This window comes from Oculina patagonica, chromosome 1 (assembly GCF_052425735.1).
Source record: "Oculina patagonica isolate OP01 chromosome 1, crgOcupat, whole genome shotgun sequence".
Taxonomy (NCBI): Eukaryota; Metazoa; Cnidaria; class Anthozoa; order Scleractinia; family Oculinidae; genus Oculina; species Oculina patagonica.
In genome coordinates, this window is record NC_135758.1 from 32,969,268 (window position 1) to 32,993,185 (window position 23,918).

General features: G+C 39.6%; 2 protein-coding genes across 2 annotated transcripts; one reads left to right on the forward strand and one right to left on the reverse strand.

The window, feature by feature from the left end:
* Positions 1–677: 677 nt before the first annotated feature.
* LOC144665168 (surfeit locus protein 2-like) lies at positions 678–5,839 on the reverse strand. Its single transcript, XM_078526343.1, has 6 exons — positions 5,740–5,839; positions 3,279–3,439; positions 3,034–3,137; positions 2,792–2,950; positions 2,094–2,143; positions 678–1,273 (listed from the first exon to the last, which is right to left on the reverse strand). Exons 1-6 carry the CDS (start codon positions 5,821–5,823, stop codon positions 1,142–1,144), a joined length of 690 nt encoding a protein of 229 aa, XP_078382469.1. The 5' UTR covers positions 5,824–5,839; the 3' UTR covers positions 678–1,141.
* A 313-nt stretch (positions 5,840–6,152) lies between these two features.
* Positions 6,153–21,243, forward strand: LOC144665157 (uncharacterized). The gene is made up of 13 exons (XM_078526333.1): positions 6,153–7,638; positions 8,647–8,744; positions 10,941–11,065; positions 11,685–11,737; positions 12,611–12,677; positions 12,790–12,885; positions 15,529–15,659; positions 16,596–16,638; positions 17,394–17,509; positions 17,772–17,860; positions 19,260–19,307; positions 19,721–19,767; positions 20,400–21,243. Exons 1-13 carry the CDS (start codon positions 6,265–6,267, stop codon positions 20,462–20,464), a joined length of 2,352 nt encoding a protein of 783 aa, XP_078382459.1. The 5' UTR covers positions 6,153–6,264; the 3' UTR covers positions 20,465–21,243.
* Positions 21,244–23,918: the final 2,675 nt, after the last annotated feature.

Sequence of the window (23,918 nt, forward strand, 5' to 3'; positions counted from 1 at the left end):
CTCATTGTTTTATTAAAAACGCCTAAAGAATTGCAATATTTTAGCTCCCAAGCTGTTTTCGTTGACGCGTATCGGCTACATGATTGTGGTCAATGGTATATGCAACCTCGTTCCCAGGGTCTCTCTCTCTAGGGGGCAGGAGAGAGGCTCTAGGGGGCAGGAGAGAGAGACCCTGGGAACGAGGTTGTGGTATATGAGCTCATATACCATTGCCTGTTAACCAATCAAAACTCAGTAATTGCAATATACCATTGCTAGTTTTTAATAAAAGAGTGTAGACCATGGAAAAATGTGGTCGATTTGTTTTGTACAATAGCATTGAAAATTTAATTTACCGGAAAATCTGCGTGAAGTTGCGTGCGCGTGACAGCTCATCAAACCGCGATTTTTCCACTTGAAGCCGTCGAATGTGTGGGAAATGTCGACCCTGAATGTTCCAGCATTTCACAGCTTGCCGGATTTTTGTTTTGGGTAAGTGGCGATCATTTCTCACGTTTTCCGAAATTTGCCTTACGTTGCGTTTCAGGCTAAGTCATTTTCAAGGTCTACTCTTATCGACCATAGCTCTTGACCAGTGAGCACGCGAGAATTCTCTTAGGTATTGTATAAAACGAAAAAAAACCCAAAAAGTCGTACAGTCCTAAAACAATCATTACAGGTCTGTCAGCAGTCTCCAATAACGTTAAAAAAACAAGCTTTACTATTGGGACTTATAGTCGGAAACGCTATATGTTCCTTAAAAAGCTAGGAATTAAAAGAAGCCCATGTGCTAATATTCAGAAGGCTGAGAAGAGGGGAACTAACATTCGAGATGGGTTTTTTTTTGGAATTTAACAGTATATGAAGTTTTTTACAGTACAAGCAGTCTGATTTTACAAAAAGAAACTACATGGAATGGTAGTCATCTGGTAAGGAGCGTTTCGTAATTCTGTTTATTTTTCACATTGTCTCAACAAAACTGAATCCAGTCCTAAATTACGAGGTGCTTGCATGACACAGAACGCTGTCGTGTTTTTTCGAGTTGACGCCATCGTTGTTAATCTCCCGGATGTATTAAGCGCGACATCATTGATACACAACTCGGTCTTTCTTCAAAAGGAGGCAAACTTTGAACAAAGATCGAGCTCTAGACGTTATCAGGCTATGTCTTGGATTTCTTTGGTTTGGTTTTCTTGTGTTGTTTAACCTTTGGCTGTTTGATGTGTTTTTCTTTTACCAATTTTGTTCCACCACCTGCTTTTATTTTTTTCGTCGGTTTACTCTTTTCTGTTTCCTGTTGGCAACAAATGTAGCAGAAAACACTTAAAATCTCTTTCATAAAATAAACTAAAATATTTGGGCAGAAAAAAAAACCAGCCTGAGCGTACTAGATTCCGGCCTTAACAGTCTTTATTTCTTTGCATGTAATCTTTGGTTGAAAGGAGACTGAGTATAAGAACTTGAGTAACCTGCGGCGGAAGGGTCACACAAGCGTTACTCAAAATACTTGTGTTCCATGTCTTCTAGAAGAAATTTAAGCAGTACATGTCATGTTTTTCTCGCTTGCTTAAATAATCAAAAAAAAGAAATCAGACCCTACTTGGAGGAAGAGGAAAAGGGGTATGTCCTCCGAAATACACTGGCTCGGTTTACAACTGTCCTCGTGTTTCGTAAGTTTCAGTAAAATAGAGAGCGCCAAATGACTCTATAGAGAACGATCTGATCTGAGGATTGTATTGAGCGTTATCGAAGTACGGCTGAACCTGCACTACCTTAGAGCGGTTTTCACTTAAGTGTCGAAAGTAAATTGCGTTTGCTTTGGTTTTGCATTGCTACGCTTGGTGATTGGCTTAAAAAATTCGCGCCACTTTCTCAGCCAATCAGAACTAAAACCAAAACCAATCGTGACTCGCTCGCGCACGTTTTCCCGCGCTTTGTGTCAGCTACATGCATTTGCTTCGAGTTTTGATTGGTTCACTGGATTGTCAGTGTCCTTTGTGATTGGCCAGAGTAATTACTTTGGTTTTGGTTTTACGACGCTCAATTGAAAACTGCTCTAACTCGTCTAATTGAAACCTTATCCTGATCGCAAGCTTAGTTGTATGATGCTTTACCTTTAATTTTCTTTTTAAGCCATCTTCTTTCTTTTTCAGAACCTCCTCATCTAATCACACAAAAAACAGTCATTAGAACAAAGAAATGCCACAAATTGCTGACTGCAACACTGTGTGACGGATCTTGCCATATCATAATCAACTTACACCTGTTGCAATCTGTTTCGTCATGGCCTCCTTATACCCAGGAATTTGTTCAAAACTGAACTGAAACCAGCATATGCCCCTAAACTTTAGGGATTTCATTGAGAAAATTTCATGTTCCAAAATGTGGTTTGTGTAATTTCAAAGAAAATAGTAGACCAGGAAACCAAACATGAAAGAAAAAAAGGATTTCTATATTGCACCCTACTTTCCTCCAGTCCTCAAGCTTCCTTGTCATGTGCCAAGCGCTGTTCGACAAAATCAAACCACTATCCCTGTCCTCGCCTCATAAAATGGTCCCGGATAGGGATATATCAAGATTGACTGCCCCAACAGAAGCCTCTATCGGTTATTCTCGTTATGATTAAAAGAAAGAACTCACAAAAAACAGTAGAAAAGCGATGTCTACAAAATGTAACAAGTAAAGGCTAGGTATGGAATCCCCCTTTTGACGCCTTTGGCACTTAGACGATGAAATCGCAAGCGCAAAGACGAAACCAAGTATAAGGGAGAAATACTATTAGACAGGATTCACAAAGAGTCTATGCTAGCACCTTCCGATGAGTAATCTCCTCCAGAATCATTCTCGTCGTCCATTTTTTTCGCACCATCTTCTTCTTTCTCAACTTCCGATTCTGATTCGAGGTCAGAAGGAACCCACATATCTTCATCTGCATCCTCTTGCTCAGCTGCGAGCTTTTGTTCCTCGCGATCTAACACAAACAAAAATTGTTCAGCATTGTTTGAGCATTTTGAAAATCAGAAATTTTTGCCAAAAGCGAATGTTATGCCTTACATTTCTCCAGAGCTTTGGTGAAGCGCTTTCCAGTGATATGTCTCTGAATATGATGGGGAGCATTGTTAATGTATTTCTTGGTCAATTGGCAATACAGCTGATTCCTGTCAGACAAAAAGGTCTATAAGTTGACAGTTAAATAGTTAAGCTCAAAACTGTTGCATTACCAAATAACGATATTGATGCAATGGTAAAGAGTTCAATTTTCAAAAAAATTTACATTAATTTTTGTTGTTGTTCAGTACCTGTTATTTTCACTTGGCACTAAGAATTCCTTATACTCTTTATAGCCAGGTGACTTATCTGGAACTTCTTTAATCAATCTTTGATACTTTTTTCCCTTTATGTAGTTTTCAAGTTCAGACAGCCTTGCTGGTAACTCATGTCCAGTTAACTTACATTTGACCTGTTGTGGAATGGAAGGGAATTACAGTGTTAGCTGAATAATAAGTTGAGATTACATGACAACCCCTCCATTATGAAGGACTTAACTTTTCAGAGTGGTCTGTATTGGTACTTCCTAAAACAGTTCCACCTGGTTGGTTGCAAGAAGAAATATGGTCACCCAAACGTGACCAGGCGAAGAACTGCTATAAAAGGAGCTTAGAAAGGTCAACCTGTTTTTCTTATTTTTTTTTTCAAAACAGAGGTAAGAAAGGCATTAAGACCAAATTCAGTGACTGCTCCTTGTGAAGAACTTGTATAAACTTGTGAAGAGGACTGAGTGAATGACTGAGCCTTTATTAAAATATAAACCTTACAATGAAGCAAGAGAGAGCAAGAGCTAACATATGTGTTGAGCAAATTCGAAAAATTATTGTAAAATCTACAAGTAGCAAAATAGCAAGTTATAATTGGCATGGTCCTGGTGCAAAGATCTAATGCTATCTGCAGCTTTACTTCTCAACACTCATTGATTGACAGATATTTTTAAATAGTATGGGATATTAAAAGTCTTGAACGTGATTTCTTGAGTCATTCAAGCTGCTCCATTTCCCATGAAAAGTCTGTATCAGGCGAAGTATCTCATACCAACTTATCCCAGTTTATCGCAGTTTTTGCAGCACAAAGCAACTAAGAGCACTTCTACTCCTCCCTGGATGATATGCTAGTTCATCAAGGGTTATCCCCTGCATCAAAATTGGCCGTACCCATTTATACTTCATGGTGGAGAAAGGCACCATTTGAGTGAAGTATTTTACCCAAGAACACAGTGCTGTGGCTCCGATAAGGGCTTGAACCTGGACCACTCAATCCAGAGTCCAGCATGCCACAGGGGGGGTACTCCGGCTTGTACATGACGGGATGATCAAATGGAGGAAAAAGTACTCCAAAAAATCCCTAAGTATTCTGACATTACCTCAAAAAATCCCTGGACCAAAAATAACCCCCCAAAAAATCCCTTGTCAAAATTACCCCTAAATTGACAGGAGGGGCAATAATATAACACAAAGAAAATCATAAAAAATTGAACGCTCGTGTTTGTTTATGCATCATACCATAAATATGCCAACGCTGCGCTAAGGCACTTGAGTTTGTTTTTAATACCCAAAAAATCCCCTATTTAAATCAAGTCACCCCAAAAAATACTTGCCAAATTTTCCAACCCAAAAACATCCCGGAATCGAAAATTCCATATCCAAAAAAATCCTTTGATCATCCCCGTCATTTACAAGCCGGAGTACCCCCCTGGGCCTCCATGTCACCCATTTCTGGTTATTTATGGGCAAGCCGACCCAAGTCAGATCATGTAATCAGGTCCTTTCTGTGTTTAAAAGGTCAAAAAGGTCCCTCTGTGCCTGGGGGGGGGGGGTACTCCCTATAATGGCCTATACGGGGAGGCTCATGCTTCAGGTATATAAAAGGGTAGGGATTTCACAAGATTAGGTATATGAAAGGGTAGGGATATCGGCCATTTAGGTATAAAAAGGGCCTTCAATTTAAATATTTCGAACAGACGCACCTTATGGCTGTATCATTTAAATTTATTAAACGCTACATAAAAATGGCATCAAGACTTCCTGTATTAGACCTATGCCTTGTCTTTTAGGTACATGAAAGGGGTACCTTTTTTCAGTAAAAGGTATACGAAAGGGGTGCCTTTTCCGTCAAAATGGTATATAAAAGGGTGAGGGGTTGGATCTCGGGGCGGAGCCTCCCCGTACAAAACGTTTTTGAGTAGCCCCCCTGGGAGCACTTGCAGAATATCCGGCCATTTCAAAGCTTTATCCCTGATTTTTAAGAGCTGGATAGCTGGATACGTGGCGACACAATCAATATACTTAGTTGGGTGCAACCCACCCTTTAGATAAGGTAAGTATATTTCTGAGTGGATACGCGCAAACACAATGGCTCATGTATTATAGAATGTGGAATATTCATACGTCCAACATCGTTCCCAGGGTCTCTTTTCTTCCCATCCCCGTATCCGCGTGTCCATCTTATAGTAGGGGTTAGCTTCAAAGTGACCGGGTATTCTGCAGTTTAGCCGCTACATATTCTTTCAACATGCTGCGTAGTGATAGTTGAATACATTACAATGCACCATTCATTTTCGTATTGATTGTAAATGAAAACCCTGGCTACAAACAAACGCATGCCGCGCCGATTGCCCACGACCGCGCGAGGAAATATGCAAACGCTATCGCAATTCTTTTAGAATTTTAGAAAAATGTTAAATGCCTAATTCTTAAATACTTTGCAAACCTTTTCTCTGTTCTGGTCATCTTTGAAAAGTTCAAAATGAGGATGTTTACTGAGGAACTTTTTCACAGCCTTTCCGTCCGCCATCTTGGTTTTTGCCTCGACCCGATGCCGAGGTAAGGAAACATTTTATTTTGGAGGAGTGGTGTTAGGGAAGATTAGGGAGCCCAAGGGAGTATGTGTGATCCGTTTCCATTTCTCGCAGTCTTTCTCGCACCATAAGGTCTTTATATCATGTCATATTGTCATTAGTTTATTATATGTGATTAAAGGCCTCTGTCTTGTTTGATCTTCAAAACCCAGACAAAATTCTAGTGAAAAGATTTGAGGAAACATCTGTCGAACTTCTATCCCTACATACTCCTCCCACAAAAATATTTGGACGCTAGCCCATGATCACCATAGCGAATAAACAATATGGCGGATGAAAACAGATTTTAATTATTACACAATCTTCGTGTTCTTTTTCTTCTTTTTTGAAATAATTCGTCGAAAAGAATTACACGATGCTTATGAAATTCAATCAGTATGGCTGAAGGTGGAAATTACTCGTTTTTCAACCACAATCCTCGCACGACAGCCATGCAGCAATCCTTTGATCGGCCGAAGCTTCTTCAGCAAAGGCAGTCGCAATCACCGGAAAATAGACTTGATTCGTCGTCAAGTAAAGCTGTTGGGAGTAAAAAAGATGCACCGTTGTTAGTAAGAGAAGGAGAAACTCAAAACGTGAAATTTGTTCCACATCCTCCGTCTTCTCCTCGTTCGAATTCTGCAGGAACACTGGAAGGGAACCCGCGTGTGGCGGCGTTAAATTCGAAAGGAGTCAAAAGAACTCGTTACGAGTCGCCAAGGACGTCTCCATCTGGTTCAGAAGATGAAAGAAGAAGTCGTAAACACGTTGTAAACGTGATGCTGGATCCGTTACCTTTGAAGCGTAGCGGTAGCACTGGCAGTTTAGACAGTATCGGTTCCAGTGAATCTTTAGGGAGTCCTCGCGATAAGAATAAAAGTGTAAATCGTAATCTTAGGGGAATTGAACCTCTTAAAGGTATCGGTTCCGATAAGGAACTTATAAACAGCTTTAAATCTTACCAGAATAGTGCAAAAAGTGACGATTTGGGTAAAAGGATCTTGAAAAAGAATATTGTCCATCCTTTGAGAGTAGAACAGGAGCAAATTGAATCAAATGAAGACATCTCCACACAGACAGAATCAACACCCATTAAATCTAACTGTGAGAAATCAACTGTATTGTATGATGAACCCCCTGCAGAAGATGAAGTTACACTGTCGTCTTCAAATGACAGTTTGACAAGTGTGAGCGACAGCGAAGAAAATTCAATAAGCAACAGTGATACAGATACTAAAGATAAAAACATGGCCATCCGAAGGGACCCTAATTCTACTTTACCTACCCTGCCTGGTCAACTAAATGACAGAACTCTTGGAGCTAATGAATCTGGTTTGTATGACACTGTGCATCCGAGTGAAATAAACCAAGATGATCTGCAGTCAGTGCCGCCTGGACAACTTAATGACCAAAGTGTTGTAAGAAATGCGTCTGGTTTGTATGAGAGTATTCACCCAAATGAACATATCTATCAGAATGAAGGAAACCAGGATGATCTCCAGCATAACTCGACAACTGATTTAAGGCAACTCAGTAAGGCACTGGCAAAGGTAGCTACTGACGATGAAAGATATGCCTCAGATACAGACATGTCTTTCAGATCAACAGGACAGGTATCAAATTACTCAGTTGCCTCGACCTTGCTTCCACGTGTGTCTGCAAGAAGAGCACGGACAAGAAGTGGCAACTTTTTGAAGGAGGAAATGGAGCGCTACTTCCCGGATCGACAAATTGGCGTATTTGTTGCCACCTGGAATATGCATGAGGAAAAGGTAAACTTGCTTAAAAAAAAACAAACAGACAACCCCCTGGCAATCAGTCCTTTATGTGAATGGATTTTTACATTTCTTTTATGTTTTTTGGGCTGAAGGAAAACCTAGTCAGATAGGTGTCTTAATGCTTATTTAATAGGAACATTTGATTACGGTCCCTTGGTAACTGACTTAGCTCAAGAGCTGATGGGGCTAAAACATAGTTAGAAACAAATGCTATAAATTAAACATAACAAGGTAAAAAATCGCTACTAGCAGGAGGCAAACCTGTCAGCTATTTACAGGTGTGGTGTTGGAGTTGAAGTCAAGTCTACCATGAAACAACTTAAGGTAGTGCATAGAACAGGAGTTAAACCCAGGATCTCCAGATTTCAAGTCCGACACTCTTTTGGCCAAACCACTCTTCATACTGCCTTCTCCTGAATGCTTTTTAAAAACCACGATGTCATGCATTATTATGGTTCATTTGATTCATTTTGTTGTGAACAGTATTATACCTGCCAACTTTTTGTGGGTCAAAGGCGTGAGATTTTTATCCTAAGAGTGCCAGGATTTCCGAAGACGATACGACCATGTCCGAAGTTTTCCGAAGATGTCTGAAGTATTCCGAAAACAATACGATGATATCCCGATCCCAGTGCGTGGCTGTGTTTTGCTAAACACGACCTTGTTCCCAATGCTTTTCTTGTCAAAACTCTGAGATTTCGGGGGAAAGTATCGTCATTTAATCATTTTACATGAAGTTTTCATTTCTCACATTGGTTTGAGTTTACATATTTTTGTTAAGTGTGTCGGTTATGATTGTAATAAATCAAATTTTTCGACTAGGCATGAGAAATTGGTTTGTAAGCGTGAGATCGAATTTTTCAACTCGCAGGCGTGAGACTCGCGCCTAAGGCGTGAGAGTTGGCAGGTATACAGTATATCACCATAAGTCTGGCCACTTTGTGAGAGCCAGAGAATAGAAAATTGAATTTTTTTATTAATTCTTATTCCCTTTCTTAACAGGAAGTTCCATTTTACTTGGAGGACTTTTTAATACCAGATTCAACTGACTTCTTACAAGATCTTTATGTTATTGGTTTGCAAGAAGCTACATCTCAAAAGTAAGTATTGTCTACAAAATATTTATAATTTTCCAAAAAAAAAAGTCAAAGTCAAGTTAGTGTGGATCAAGTTATGTTGGAGGCATGGTGGCCTCATAGTCAGTATGCTGGACTCTGGACTGAGTGGTGTGGTTTCAAGCCCTGGCCAGGGTCACTTGATATGTTCTTGGGCAAGACACTTTACTCTCACAGTGCCTCTCTTCACCCAGGTGTAGAAATGAGTACTGGCAAATTTTATGCTGGGAGAGAACCCTGCAGTGGACTAGCATCCCATTAAGGGGGGAGTAGGAATACTTCTAGTTGCTTCATGCAGCTTACTGAAACTGGAAAAAGCTTCTGCCACTTGATTCGTATGCAGACTTTACATTTACCTAGTAAAGATCATTTATTAAGGATTTGGGATATAAAAGTATATTAATTCTTGGTTTTCATGTTACGTCATAAAATTCTGAAATCAAATTCACTAGGCCTGCTAAATTTTCGTTGTCATTAGGCGAAAGATAAACTAAAAATATATATTTTTGCAAATTTCCAGATCGATAGTGTCATTCGTTTTTAAAACAGAGCATTTTGAATATTTGAGTTCTCCGTTGTATGTGACATCAAGCTGAGTGCCGTGACAAAGCTGTTTTGTTTGAAAAAGGCCTTTCCTTTCCATTTTGTGCAGATTGAACATTTCAGATGTAATAAGTGGTGTTTATGTAAAAGTGTACTAGCTCTTAAGCCAAGGATGGCCGCTGTTGTAAACAGAATTGAGTTCCAGATGGTTTCTCTGACATCACGGCGGCCATTACTGTGTCCCTCGGCAGGACACAGTGATGGCGGCTCCATACTAAGCTTTATAAATTTGCGTGGAAAAGTTCGGAAAATAACTTGCGAACGGTACACCGCACAGACCTGAAGCTTGGAGAAATTGTTTATCTATTTATCATCTATAATATTTGAAATTCATTGCTTCTGTAGTTGAATGGTTTCGAATTTATTTTTTGATTGCGTGACAGTGAAAACCAGCAATATCAAGAGCCCTTTAACTAACTTTCTTACCAGACCTCCCAGGCTCTAAAATCACAGTGGATTCACTTGGAGTATTTTGGCATGCAAAAATATGACATGCATCCTGTTTACTGCTACGAATGGTGATTTTGAATCGGTGATCAAAAACATTAAGGACTCCTATCTGAAAAGTTGGCTAATTTCGAAAAATCTGTGGCTGGTTCACAGCTGCTTGTGTGTTTGGGCCCAATTTTATGAACAAAAAATGCAACCTGAAAAGAATTGATGCAAAATAAATTATATCTGAAGTACTTTAACTGAGACGCAAATCTATTTCCTATCAATTTGTTTTAAAAAATGTTTTAAAAAATGTTTTAAAAAATAGTTTTGGCTGTAAAAATACATGTGCAATGCTTGTACTTAACATATATGCTAAATTGCTTCCCAATTTATTATGGTCCATACTGGTGGAGTTTATCATGGTTTCGATAGCAAGTGGCTACTCTCCTCTAAATGGGATGCTAGTCCATTGCAGGGTACCCCCCCCCCCCAAGCATTATTTCACCACTATCCAATTATACACCTGGGTGGAGAGAGGCACTATGAGAGTGCTAATTGCCTAATTACACCAGCTAGGGCTTGAACCCAGACCCCAGGGGGGGTACTCCGGCTTGTAAAGGACGGGGATGATCGAATGGAGGCAAAATTCAGGACCCAAAAAAATCCCTTAGTCTTCCGACATTACCCAAAAAAATCCCTGAACCAAAAATAACCCCCCAAAAAATCCCTTGTCAAATTACCCCTAAATTGCCAGGAGGTGCAATAAAATAACACAAAGAACGCTCGTTTTGTTTATTCATCATACCATAAATACGCCAAGGACGCGCCAAGGCACATTAGTTTGTTTTTAATACCCAAAAAATCTCCCATCTAAATTAAGATACCCAAAAAAATACTTGCCAAATTTTCCAACCCAAAAAAATCCCGGAATCGAAAATTTCAAACCCAAAAAAATCCTTTGATCATCCCCGTCATTAACAAGTCGGAGTACCCCCCCTGGGACCCAGACCGTGCGATCCGGATTCTGGTGCACTAACCATAAGGCCACTGCACCTCCCATTTCCCGATTTATTGAGCCTGTCAGTGGACCAAAAATCATAACATGTAAATTAGCCTTAAAACATCTCAAAATCCTCTCAACAGAAAAGAGTGGGAGGTTCGTCTTCAAGAAACTCTTGGCCCATCTCATGTGCTGATGTACTCCTGTTCATTTGGATTGTTGCACTTGGCAGTGTTTATCAGGAGAGAACTTGTTTGGTTTTGTTCTGGTAAGTTTTGGCCAAACATTAGTACTCAATGTCCTGGCGGTCTGGCATATACAAGATTTGTCTTGTTGAAAATGAAGGAACTAGTGACATTTTAGATTGGACTATGAGTACCAAATTGAGTATGAGTATGAGTTTTCAAACCAAATTTGAGTGCCTCATATAATTTCCTATCACACACCAATCTTATCCGTAACATTTATTTATGTGTTAGTCAGCAACAGAAAAGAGTTATAGTTTGAGGGATACCAATTGCCTCGAAATCCCAAGGTCGCACTCGTACTCCATTTTGTACTTGTAGTCAAATCCAAGGGTTGCTACTAGCTGTAACAGTTGGAACACAGTGCTTTAGTGTTTAGTCTGTAAAACCCTAATTATAACATTAGAACAGAGTTTAAAATGCTCTAAAAATGAAAGATTTCATGTCAATGCATTATCTTATCAGTTGGCATTAGCAACATTTTTGTATTAAGCCACTTTATTCTCAGTGGAAATCTTGTTCTCTTGATTGATGACATATCGGATGGAATGGTCTTTAGTTAGTTTTTGCCAATATTACCTCCTTGTGAGACCTTTGGTAGTTACAATGTATGAAACAGTTTCCTGTCTTCTTTGAATACAGCTGTGAGTGAAGATAGTGTATCCACCAGAGTGGGACATATGATCAAAACTAAGGTAAAATATATTGAAACAGAAGTTTATGTCTCTTTCTGGCTTCATGTATTTTTCTATTAATATAAGGTTATCTATGTTTTTTTTTTGTTTGCTGTTGTAAAGAAAAGAAATAACATTATGACAGTTCTGTGTTACCTTTGGTTATTATTCCAGTGGACGAAATGTTAATCAAATCATGGAAAACATGAATTGGAATTAAATAAGTTTACTAATAAAATTGTGTTGTAAGTTCCAGAAAATATCCAAACCCTCCCATGGAAGGTTTTTAGGTTTGAATCTCCCCAACCCTGTGGGAATTCCAGCTAAATCCCATTTTGGCTTTTTAGATTCCTCACCCCCTCAGAATTTCCAATAATCTGTCATGGGCTGGATATGGATATTTGCTGGAGCTGCATATTGTAAAAATAAACTACAGTCAGCTCTTGTTATAGCAGACACGCTTGGGGCTGGAGGGAAAAGGCCAAGCTGAAGTGAAAACAAACATTCCAGAAGTCCTTTGAAGTGTGTTTTGACAAATAACGAACAACAGACTGCCGAACAACAGACTGCAATCTTATGTAATTATGTTATGTGAGAAGTTCATGGTGTCCGCTTTATCGAGAGCAAAACAATAAAAACTGTTATGTTGGTACCACGAAAGTGTCCGTAATTCCGTAATAGCAAGAGTCCGTAATAGTGGGAGTCATTTCTAGTCAAACCTCTATAGCTTTCACCGGGGATCTGGATTTTGTCTGTAATAGCGAGTGGCCATAATAGCGAGTGTCCGTAATAGCGGAGTGTCCGCAAGGGGAGAGTTGACCGTATTAAAGGAAAAATGCCAATAAGGTGATACTAAGCCGACAAGGAACTAACACTGTTTTTCTGTCACTACAGGGAGCTTTGGCTGTTTCATTCAGCATATTTGGAACATCATTCCTCTTTATTGATTCCCACTTTACTTGTAAGTTTTTTTAATTTGAATAACCAGGAGCAAATGCCAATACGGGTACCTGTATTATCATTTGCTAGTTGGCTTACTTCACAAACGTACATTTTTTTGTCTTGTATTGCAGCTGATGAGGGCAAAGCTATGGACCGTGTGAATGACTACAAGACAATCTGCAAGTCTCTGTCATTATCACCTGAAAATCAGCCTAACAGAAACAATGGTTTGTACATTACTGTGTAATTCTTTGCACCCATTGCAGGCCTATGAAGCTAGATTTAAGGAATAAAACCAATGTTTGTATGTCTTTGTACTTTGGTAAAGATCATGGCCACGTCATTTCACTCCTGAATTAAACAGCAAGCCAGGCAAATACCCCTGAATGAATTAAAGTATCTAATACAACTGCTAGCTTTCCTTGCAACCCACTTGCCAACTCGCCAACTCCCAGCCAGTTCCATGGAAATCAAAATCCTTGTTCGGAAAATCAAAAATTAAAGCCACCATAAGCATATTAAATACACCTTTCTACAATAGCTTGCATTGTTCGGTTCACAATAGCCTGCTCATAAATGCATACAAAAATTGGTTTTCTTGTAAATAAAGACTACAAGCAGTCTGTCTTTTTCTTAGTGTGTTGAACACGAAGTGCAAAAGAACATGAATGGAAAAATTGCCATAGGAGATTGATTCAAATCGCACCTTGACTCCTTCCTTGCATCAGATCATTGCACAACTTAAATTGTCTGTTTTTCAGAGGTTTTGACATAATTGGACTTGATAAGGGCTAAAGTTTCCATGCTTAGGATGTATTAGACTTGCCCCAAGTCGCTCGTTTTTCTTTGCATCTATAGTTACTTAAATAAAATCGCTTTGAAATCAAGCGCAAAAAACCACTTGAGTAAAATTGCCTTTGAAATCGCGCGCGATTCATTTCTGTGAACGCGCGCGCGAAGGAAAACAAATGACACTTGCCGAAGGACGGCTCGTTACGAGCGACTTGTGTCACTTGCAGGAAATCGATTCTGGCTGACGTTTATTGCCGCGAAAAATTGCGTCATGCTTGTGTGCACTGAATTGGTTTCTTTTATCGTATTGACGTCAGTTTCGTGTGTCGTGTGCAGCTGACGCGCGCTGTGGCGTGTGTTAAAATTGCGTTTTTCTTCCCTTTTTTGTGGGAAATCATACTTAAGGCCCTATATGGCTCTCATTTCTGAAAGATTTAAAAGGGACAGGCACAAAAGAAGACATTTGTGTTGTTTGTTCTAAAACTGGTTTAACTGCTGATGTGAGAACACAGGGGGCCCAAACAAACTGTTTGTGTATGGACTGTGCACATTTACATTTTTATAGAGAATGTATGGAATTTACCGAATGGTTTGTAGAATTGCGTATGATGGTGCAAAATATTAACAAATTTGTGCTGAATAAATGTTAAGTTTCCTACCTTTTGTGTGGTGTCGTTCTTTTGGCTCGAAATGGCGAATTTGAGTCGATTGAAGGGTATTTTACTTTCGCTGTTTATTATACATCTAATTATATGGAAAGGGTGGAAACTCCAACAGCTCCAAAGTAGAACACTTCCAGCGCCGAGCCGATTTTCGTCCTGATAATCCCATCGCACAGCTTTCAAACTACGCACCAGAAAAGAGGAAGGCTTGACGAATCTTCTCGTATCATTTGATCGAAAATTTATCCAAACGGTCAGGAACAAGCCCTCAAACGAAAACGGGTATCCCAAATGTTTAAGCCGTCCGAATGCGTAGCACCAATTTGTGGTGCCGAAGGGAAACGCTATTCCCCAGCCTCTTTGTGATTGGATACAATTGAACAATGGTCGTTCAAGATTTTGTTTCGTGGATAGGGAGGCAAAGGCAAAACCAATACTCAATAGTATAGGGAGTGATGCCAATGGTGCGACACAACCTTAGGACCCTCGCGCAAATGGCAATTACGACAGCGATGCCGAAAGCGATGCATTATCATTTAAATATCGTCATTGTAACTTGTATGCGGCGAAGTAATTATGAAATATTCATACTGACTTAAGAAACGAGTAAGTACCTACATCTAGTCGGTATGAGTTTCATTTTTAAAGCTAGCTAGCTTCAAATAAAAGACAGGGTTCACTTTTCAACGAAAAAAATATTTTACAGCCCTAGATATGGTATTATCAGGACGAAAATCGGCTCGGCGCTGGAAGTGTTCTACTTTGGAGCTGTTGGAGTTTCCACCCTTTCCATATAATTAGATGTATAGTAAACAGCGAAAGTAAAATATCCTTCAATTGACACAAATTCGCCATTTCGAGCCAAAAGAACGACACCACACAAAAGGTGGGAAACTTAACATTTATTCAGCACAAATTTGTTAATGTTTTGCACCATTATACGCAATTCTACAAACCATTCGGTAAATTCCATACATTCTCTATAAAAATGTAAATGTGCACAGTCCATACACAAACAGTTTGTTTGGGCTCCCTGTGGTGAGAAGGGAACAAGTCTGCTCAAGAGGTAAAAAAGTTAAACGCATGCTTGTCTCGCGAGCAGCGCGCGCTAAGTTGGCGGGCACAGCGCTCAGTAAACTCGCGCGCAATACAAATTATATATGATTGACATAATCTCGATGGCGTCACCGGTGGAAAAATCCACCGGTGACGCCATATTTCAGAATCTGCGCGCTGCAGGTGAGACAAGTCGCTCATTCTGCCACGATCCTTCGCCATTTTGTTTCTCATGTCCGCGCGCGCCCTCCGTTTCCGTATCCAGCGGTCTCCTGCGAATCTAACGAGCGACTTGGAGCAAGTCTAAGGATGTATAAGAGTAAGCAGTTACAAAAACGTTTGTTGTGTATTTTTTTGCAGAGTTAGATTTGACAGCCAATTTTGACCGAGTGTTTTGGCTTGGCGATTTCAACTTCAGGGTTAGCCTGGACAGATCAAAAGTGGATGGAATGCTTGAGAAATATAAAGATCAGGAAAATCCAGAGTGTAAAGTTAGTAGGCAGCACTTAAACCAAATATTTAGGTTTATTTCTTTGATCTTAAAATTTGACGACAATAGGTCAATCACTCTTTAGTTTAAACTGACAATCAGCACATAGTGACAGATTAGGAGGTGCTCAAGAGGAAGGCCCCTAAATTTTTTTTGACTTTCAGATCAGACTTTATATTCATCAGTGAGGTGGGGGCATGCAGGAGGGGGAACCCTGGGCTGCTGCCCTAGGCCCTAGATGCACCACCACCCCGGGGGAGGGGGTACTCAGGATTTCAAGTGACGGGGATGATCAAAAGATTTTTTGGGTTTAAAATTTTCGATTCTAGGATTTTTTGGGAAGCAAAATTTGGCATGTTTTTTTTATTTAAGTAGGGATGTTTTGGGGTATTAAAATTAAAACAATTTGAAGTTATGAGGTAATGCCTTGGCTGCATAGTTCTGTGAATAAAGTTGCTGTTGATTTTTAAGGGGTCAATTTTTGATCTAGTGATTTTTTGGGGTTATGTTGGAAGCCCTTGGGATTTTTTTGGGTCTTTATTTTTGCCCCCATTCAATCTTCCCCATCAATTGAAATCCCGAATACTCCCCCTGGGAACCACCGTTGAGTGGCTTTCATCTGACAACCACTTCTGACTTGGCTCTTCAGCAGATTGAAACATCAGCCATTAGCCATCACACTTAATAACAAACTACTAACTGAGAGAATGTGTTAGGTTTAATAATATATGGCTGCTTAATTCACTACTTCTCCCTGACCTGGACTGTGTTGGGTTTCACTTTGTTGAACTTGAAATACGTTTATATGAGGGCTAAGATGGATGACCACACCTGTGATCATCGCAGTCTTTTTTTCTCTTTACTCTATTCTAGTAAAAGTAGAAATCTCCTTGCAGTCTAAAATAGTGGATCGCTGATAATTATTTTTTTTTTGCAGGATTTGTTGGAGAAAGATCAACTTCTAGATCTAATGGAACAAGGTGAGTGTTTGTTTGATTGGCACTGATTGCTATGTTCGCTTTTCCTTTCCATTTCGTAAAACCGTAAAATTTCAAAAATACCTTATTATAGGAAATTAATGCTCCATGAAATTAACACGAGTTTTGAACCAAGAGCCAAGTCGGCGTTAATTTCCGCAACAATAATTAAGTGATAGATCAACTTCTAATGATTTCGGCCAAAAAATCAATGTTGAAATAAAAAGTTTTCTTATTTTCACCACAAATTTTGGAAAATTACATCCTCTTTCGCGTTAATTTCCTTTATTCAGGAGTAAGATTCCCTCCAATTCGCGTTAATTTAAGTCGCGTTAATTTCAAATACCTTAATTAACACGAGGTAAGCCCTGGGCTGAGATTTGCCCAACTTCCCCTTTGGGTGGGCTTATTTTCTTCAGGGGGGGGGGGGGGGAGGGGGGAGAGGGATTATATACAGTAGAAATCGGTTGAAAACCGCTTCATTGGCTAATAAACCGTAGGTCCCGTCTCCTGTATCTTCAGTCTTGTAACAGGGGACGTTAAAGAACCCACACACTATTCGCAAAGAGTAGGGCACGAAGCTCCCGGTGTTGTGGTCTGGTGTGTAAAGCGCATTTGAACGTATGGAAAATGCGCTATATAAATGCATTATCATTATCATTATCATTAATCACCGCAGAAGGCATGTCTCACTGTGATTCATGGATACACATAGCAGTTTTATAATTCCTAAACATTCGCTTGTTATTATCCAACAGAAAAGGTTTTTGTCGGATTCACTGAACCTCCAATCAAATTCTTGCCAAGTTACAAGCACGACATACAGAGTGACAACTATGACTCCTCATCTAAAAACAGGACACCTTCTTGGACGGTGAGTTATTTTACATTTCACACGGCCGTCATGTAAAATGTGAGACAATTGCACTGTTTTGACTGTCGCAGTTATGCATGCAACTTAAGCAGCTGAGAAAATAAAGCCTGAAAAAAGGCGAGCTTGACCAGGATTTGAACCCATGGCCACTGTGGGCATTGGTGTTGGCAGAATTTTGGTAGAGTCAGCGTGTCGTTGCCATGAACGACGTTTAATAGTGGCCTCCAAAACTGAAAGTACTTTTTCTTGTGTTATTTTCTAGGACCGTGTTCTTTACCGCAGTAGAGATCCATCAAGTATCCAACCAGTTATGTACAGCAGTTGTGTTTCTGTCAAGACGTCAGATCATAGGTAAGAACAACAGCCATGCCTAACACACCCTGCGTTCCCCGACCCCTATCATTGGGGCACTGCTGTCATGAAATCACGCACCAACAACAATTGTTTAGATTTGTGGGACGGCACTTGACAATGACGGGAGTCCATTACACTCATTATGATGCAAGAAGCAGGAGGAGGTTTTATCATGTAGTTGCAGGGACCGTTACAATATACAGTCCGACCTCTATTAAGCGGCCACCCTCGGGACTTTAAAAAGTGGCCGCTTAATAGAGGTACAATATAAATTGGAAAGGAAAAGCAGTAAACGTGATTTTATTGACTCTATATGGCAAAATGCTTTTAAAAAGTGAACATATGTGGAGAAAAATCCAAAATTCATTGTAACAAAACATCAAGAGCATTTCCAGCCCATAGCTCTGACACAGAGGGCACGTAGTTGAAATGTACAGTATTTTTTCGGGTTGATAATGTACAGAAAAATATGCAAAACATCGTTGAATGTTTTTTTAGCCTTTTTGCGTCAACAGTTAGTACGTGAAAAAATTTAGCTCAAGATATTTCACGGACGATATCATCTGTCACCATTTCGCTTGGAAAGATAATTTGCTGGCCGCTTAATGGAGGTAAAAAACCAATAAATAATACACTTGCGACAGCAAAAAGGTGGCCACGGCCGCTTAATACAGGTGGCCGTTGAACAGAGGTATCAAATACAGCAGTTTAGTGACAAATAAATCGAGACTTTGGTAAAGTGGCCGCTTAATGGAGGGTGGCCGCTTAATAGAGGTCGGACTGTATATACTAGACGATAGTATTACTTTAAGTCATAAAACGAAACACGAACATTTCTCCAATTAATGTGTCTCCAGCAACCACTCGTAAGTAGCCAGCAATGCAATGGGCGAGCGTATTTGGCCTTGGAATCGCAAACGTACAGAGTGCAGACGAGAGAACCAGGACGGGGTGGGGGAGGAAAAAGAAAACCCCTACCCCTCCCCCACACTCTTCATTCAGCCTTACTTCTACTCCCTAGGATGCCTTATAAATCTCCCCCAAGCCTCTTCCGAGTTTTAACTCGAAAGATCAGGTTCTGTTCTTGTAAATGAACCTACTCACTACATGAGCAGGCTTTTATCCAGGTGGGAGTCCAGCTAGCAGTCCTAGGGACGGCCACTTTTCAGAGAAAATTAATATGAATAACTGTACACAGAAGGTATTTGTAGCAAATTTGGAAATCTTTGAATACTTTTGCACTCATAACTGCAGAAAAACACCTTGCATGCTCCCCAAAACAGGCCCTCCTATGGGGACAAAGAATGGCCTTATAAAAATTTTGGACTCCCACTTTTTTAATCCTGGCTAAAAGCCTGTACACGAGTATGATGCTGATACTCTCTTTTTCTTTCAGGCCGGTGTTTGGTATTTATCAAGTCAAACTCAATCCATGCCGGGAAAAGTAAGTCCCTGACCTTACCTTCCGACGTAAAAATATATAAAAGCACAAGCAAACTCCCCTAAACCTTAGAATGGTTTCTAATGACTTACAAATGTTCATGTGTCTAAACCAATCGGAATGTAACATTTGTTTAGCTGGGTGAGATATTGAAACGAACTAACATACACTGGAGAATGAGTGGAAAGATGACAACAACAACAACGGATACTCGCAAAAATTGTACGAGAAGACCAGCCAGTCAGTGCTTACTGTACGCGAAAGTTAAATTTCAGTTACCTCCAAATCTCGTTTTGAAATTTCTTTGCCAGAGTCAGATCGAAAACTAGGAACAACAGTTTACAGTTTAGGCAGCTTGTGCGCTGTATCACTGTTTTACCCAATTTAATAACTGTGATTTTATTTTCACATGACAGCATTCCTCTGACTGGAGGCCAATACATCAGAGATGTTTATATAGAAGGTAGGATGACTTGGAATATTTCCATCATGCTTTAGTCCAGCTAGTTGACCATGCATCTCTTTTCTTAATTTTTCACTGTTAAGCAAATCGGTTTAAGATAGTTTGATAAGTCCTTTTAAATACCAGAATTAATGGTAGTTTTCTCTATCCTTACCCTTTTTATATAGAGCGGTTTTCACTTGAGTGTCGAAAGTTAATTGCGTTTGCTTTGGTTTTGTATTGCTACGCTTAGTATAGTGATTGGCTTAAAAATCTCGCGCCACTTTCTTAGCCAATCAAAACTAAAACCAAAACCAATCGTGACTCGCTCGCGCACGTTTTCCCGCGCTTCGTGCCGGCTACATGTATTTTCTTGGAGTTTTGTTTGGTTCACTGGTTTGTCTGTGTCCTTTGTGGTTGGCCGGAGTAATAACTTTGGTTTTGGTTTTACGACACTCAATTGAAAACTGCTCTACCTACAGCCTGACAAAGGTCCCCTTTTTGGGCGGAGCCTTCCCGTTTAGTCCACTATAGAGAGTACTTTCCCTGACCCCAGAGAGAGAGAGACCCTAGTTTAATATCCTCTTCTAATCATTTGATGTACTTCCGTCATCTGCTGCTTGTACTTAAGCATAGTTTTTGTTTTAAAACAGCCAACCGCAGGCGAGCAGTTGGACCCAAGTCTCAGGATCAGAGTTCTGTGTGCGTCATCCTATGACCGCTGTTAACTGGGCCCCACATCCGGAAAACACCTTCAACAAACTCAATGGGCACTTCCGGTGTGTATCACAACGGCTTACAGCGTCCCGGGGCATGCTGCATCGAGGGCGCGAGAGAAATTAATCAAATTTTTAAAACAGTTCATTGCGTTTTACATATTTAAATATTTAATTGTAAACTGTGTAACGGCGAACAAGTTAGATACCCCTGGCCCTTGTTTTCATTACTTTCAGAATCGAAATTACATCAGATGTATAAAGGCGTTTGTATCACACATTGGAAAATTCTTAGAGATTATTTAATGTTGTTTTATTTTTCAATTATCTTAACTAGTAATAATATTGTCACAGACGAAACAACATTTTACATTGTAATGAAGTTTTCGCGCTTATTGGCTACTTTATATTCTCAAAGTGTTATTTAAGCTGTATCGTCATGATTTGAATTTCGTTAATTTTAAATTTTATCTCGCTTTTGTAACCTTAACAGGTCAATTCTTGGATTCGTGTCGTGCGATGACTACTTTAAATTCTCAAAGTGTTATTTATTAAGCTGTATAGAAATTGAATTTCGTCAATTTTAAGTAAAACTGTTTTTATCGCACTTTTGTGCAATACGATCGTGCAATGCGATAAATAAAGGAACCGGCCATTTTCGTTCTCAATAAGCTGATATGCATGTAGAAATGACTACTTTTCTTCTAGGAAGAAATTTTAAGTAAGAAAGTTCTTACTCACCTAGGAAATAAAAACCAGTCCTTGCTATCAGTTGACATGTCAGCATTTAAGCAATAGAGGTCTTTTTCCGTGTTTACATAGCCTCATCTAAACACGAGGGGGGTTGGGAGAATTCGAGACAGTTATGCAAACCCTCGACTGCGTCTCGGGTTTGCATAACTTTCGAGAATTCTCCCAACCACCCGAGTGTTTAGATGAGGCTATGTAAACACGGAAAAAAGTCCTCTATTGCTTTTATAAAATATTTTTTTCAAAAATAATTCGGCAAATGAAGGGGATAAGGTTTATTTTTCCCTCTGATTGAAAAAGATTTTCTCAAAACGCGCACTTGACAACACATGAACCAATCAAAATTCGTGTTATAAGAGTTCACTAAAATTTGTAGCAAGTGGCGCCGTGTCGACGAAAGCGATTCCACGTAAATCTTGCAGAAAAATACGGAAAGTTTGGCAAAAACTGAAAGAAATGCTAAAAATACGGCTCTGTAAAGAAAAGAACTTCGAGATGAGAAGTTTATTTAAGCTGGAATTGAATGTCACTGTGCTTGATCGCTCTTGAAAGTGAAGTGAACTTGCCTGAATGATTTTGACCGATAACACGGTTGAAAAGTCTCATCATGCCTTGTGAAGTTTTGCAAGATAATTAGGATTCATAGCACAAGCAGCAGATCTAGCGAGGTCGGTAGCAATGGTATGCATTTATTGTACGGTAAATTGTTAAGATAGCGATCTAAACGAGTCCGGTTTCTTCTACTGTCGTTTCCTCCGTCTTTGTACATAATGTGCTTCAAGCGTAGAATAAACCTCAAATTGACATCAAATTCTGCTTTGGGTTTTCTGACAAATATCTCCATTCTTTCCTCTTCCCCAAGCCCATTTGAAAGAAAGAAGTTCACGACTATTATTTCCAATGTAACAGTAGAATTTTTACTCTGAGAAAGTCTCAGAGAAAATACATTTTAAGCGTCATTTTAATCGCATTTTAAGCAGATTTGACGGCAAAAAGACGGCAACCGATCGGCCGTGCAAAGTTTGAATTTAAGATTAATTTGTAGCATATAGCTTCGTTTCCTTTGACCTATAATTTTTCTCTACTAAAGAATGTCTTATAGGGAATTTTATTGTAGTACTTAAATGCAAAAATGTATTTGAAAAATGTTTACTGCGCATTTTGTTGGATATTTTGTCGTTCGCTTGAGCTCCCTTCACGAGCTCGTCTAGCGCTCACGTTCATCGAAGCAGGTAAAGCGCTGTGGTTCTTCTTTCTTTTGCTTTTTTTCCTCGAGCTAACGTAGTAAGAGAAATATCAAAATTTGGTATTGTTTTCCATTTCTTTAATATTTATACTTGACATTACTTTACAAGTCTTTTTGGCAGTTTTATAATGTTTTTAAATTGTGCCGGGAAACACAGAAACCGTGACGTCACAACCGTGTTTACATACTCTCATCTAAACACACCTATCGACCAATGAGAGCGCGCGTAGTATCTTATTTATTTTATAAAAATGTATATTTAACGCTATGCATACGTTCAACGCAAAGCGAACCTTGTGTCAGAAAAGTGTAAAACAAAACGAAGTGTAAAAAAATTCCTGAATAAAAAGAGATAATGAAGTTACCTGAAACGTTTTATTACCTTGTTTCTCTTTTATTTCTCCACGGAACCACACACCTGAGTCACCCCGAATGACTTCGATTCAATCTTTTTTTTTCCCGTAACGCGGCCCCCCTTCTCCCCCTTCCCCCCCCGTTTTCTTCCGCTTTCTTGTCTCGAGTTGCCCCCCCCCCCCCTCCCACCCTACCCCCACCCCGGCCTAATTCGTGATTTCCAGACATAAACAGATCAATCTTATAGAAGCATATCCAGTCAATAATTACTGCTCTTGTTAGTAGACTGCGAAAACCAGGATTTTTGACCGTCTCTACAGGGATTAAAAAAATGCATCACGTGGTACATTTGGTTGCACCAGATGATTCATTTTTTTAACTCGCCCTTTCGTTCTTAGTCTTTCTCGTTCACTTCTTGTTCCTAGTCTTCCCACCTCAGCGGCTGCCTGCGGAGGAGGCTAAAGTGTTGTGTTGTGTAGTTGGGGAGTTTTACGTCTATTGTTGGATCGTTTGTTAAGCTCTCTTTACTGGGCTTCATACACTCCTTTAAAATCAAATTTGGAGAATTTGCTTCTAGATTATTTTTTGGCGTTGAAATAGCAAATAACCCGCGTAGACTGCGAGCATTCTCTCTTTTGCTTTAAAATCCGTGGGTACGAACACGAAAATAATGAGTGCGACGTTTCAGGATTCAGTACAATAAACCATCGTAAGAATATAATAAAAATGTAGCATTCTTTTTTGTACACACAATCAAAGTGAACCTACGGTATTATTTTCCATTCTTGGGCAAAATTTTAATTTTTGTTTATTTGCAAAATTATCCATACTGTTGTACACATGGGTTTATTTTGGTAGCACACGTTGATAGTTCTCTTTAATTTCTGACTTACAACCAAAGAACTAAATACAGATCTCGCATTAGAACGGGTCGAACTTCATTCGATACTGTAGAAGCATATAGAAATATTATATTTTAGGCAAGAAAGGGAAATTTTTGTTTTTTGGGGGGTTTTTTTCTAATGCGGCTTTCTCTTACATAGCTCTAACCGGCGACTGCATGAGTATAAGTAAAGGCATTGTCCCCTTCGTGTTGTTGTTCATAT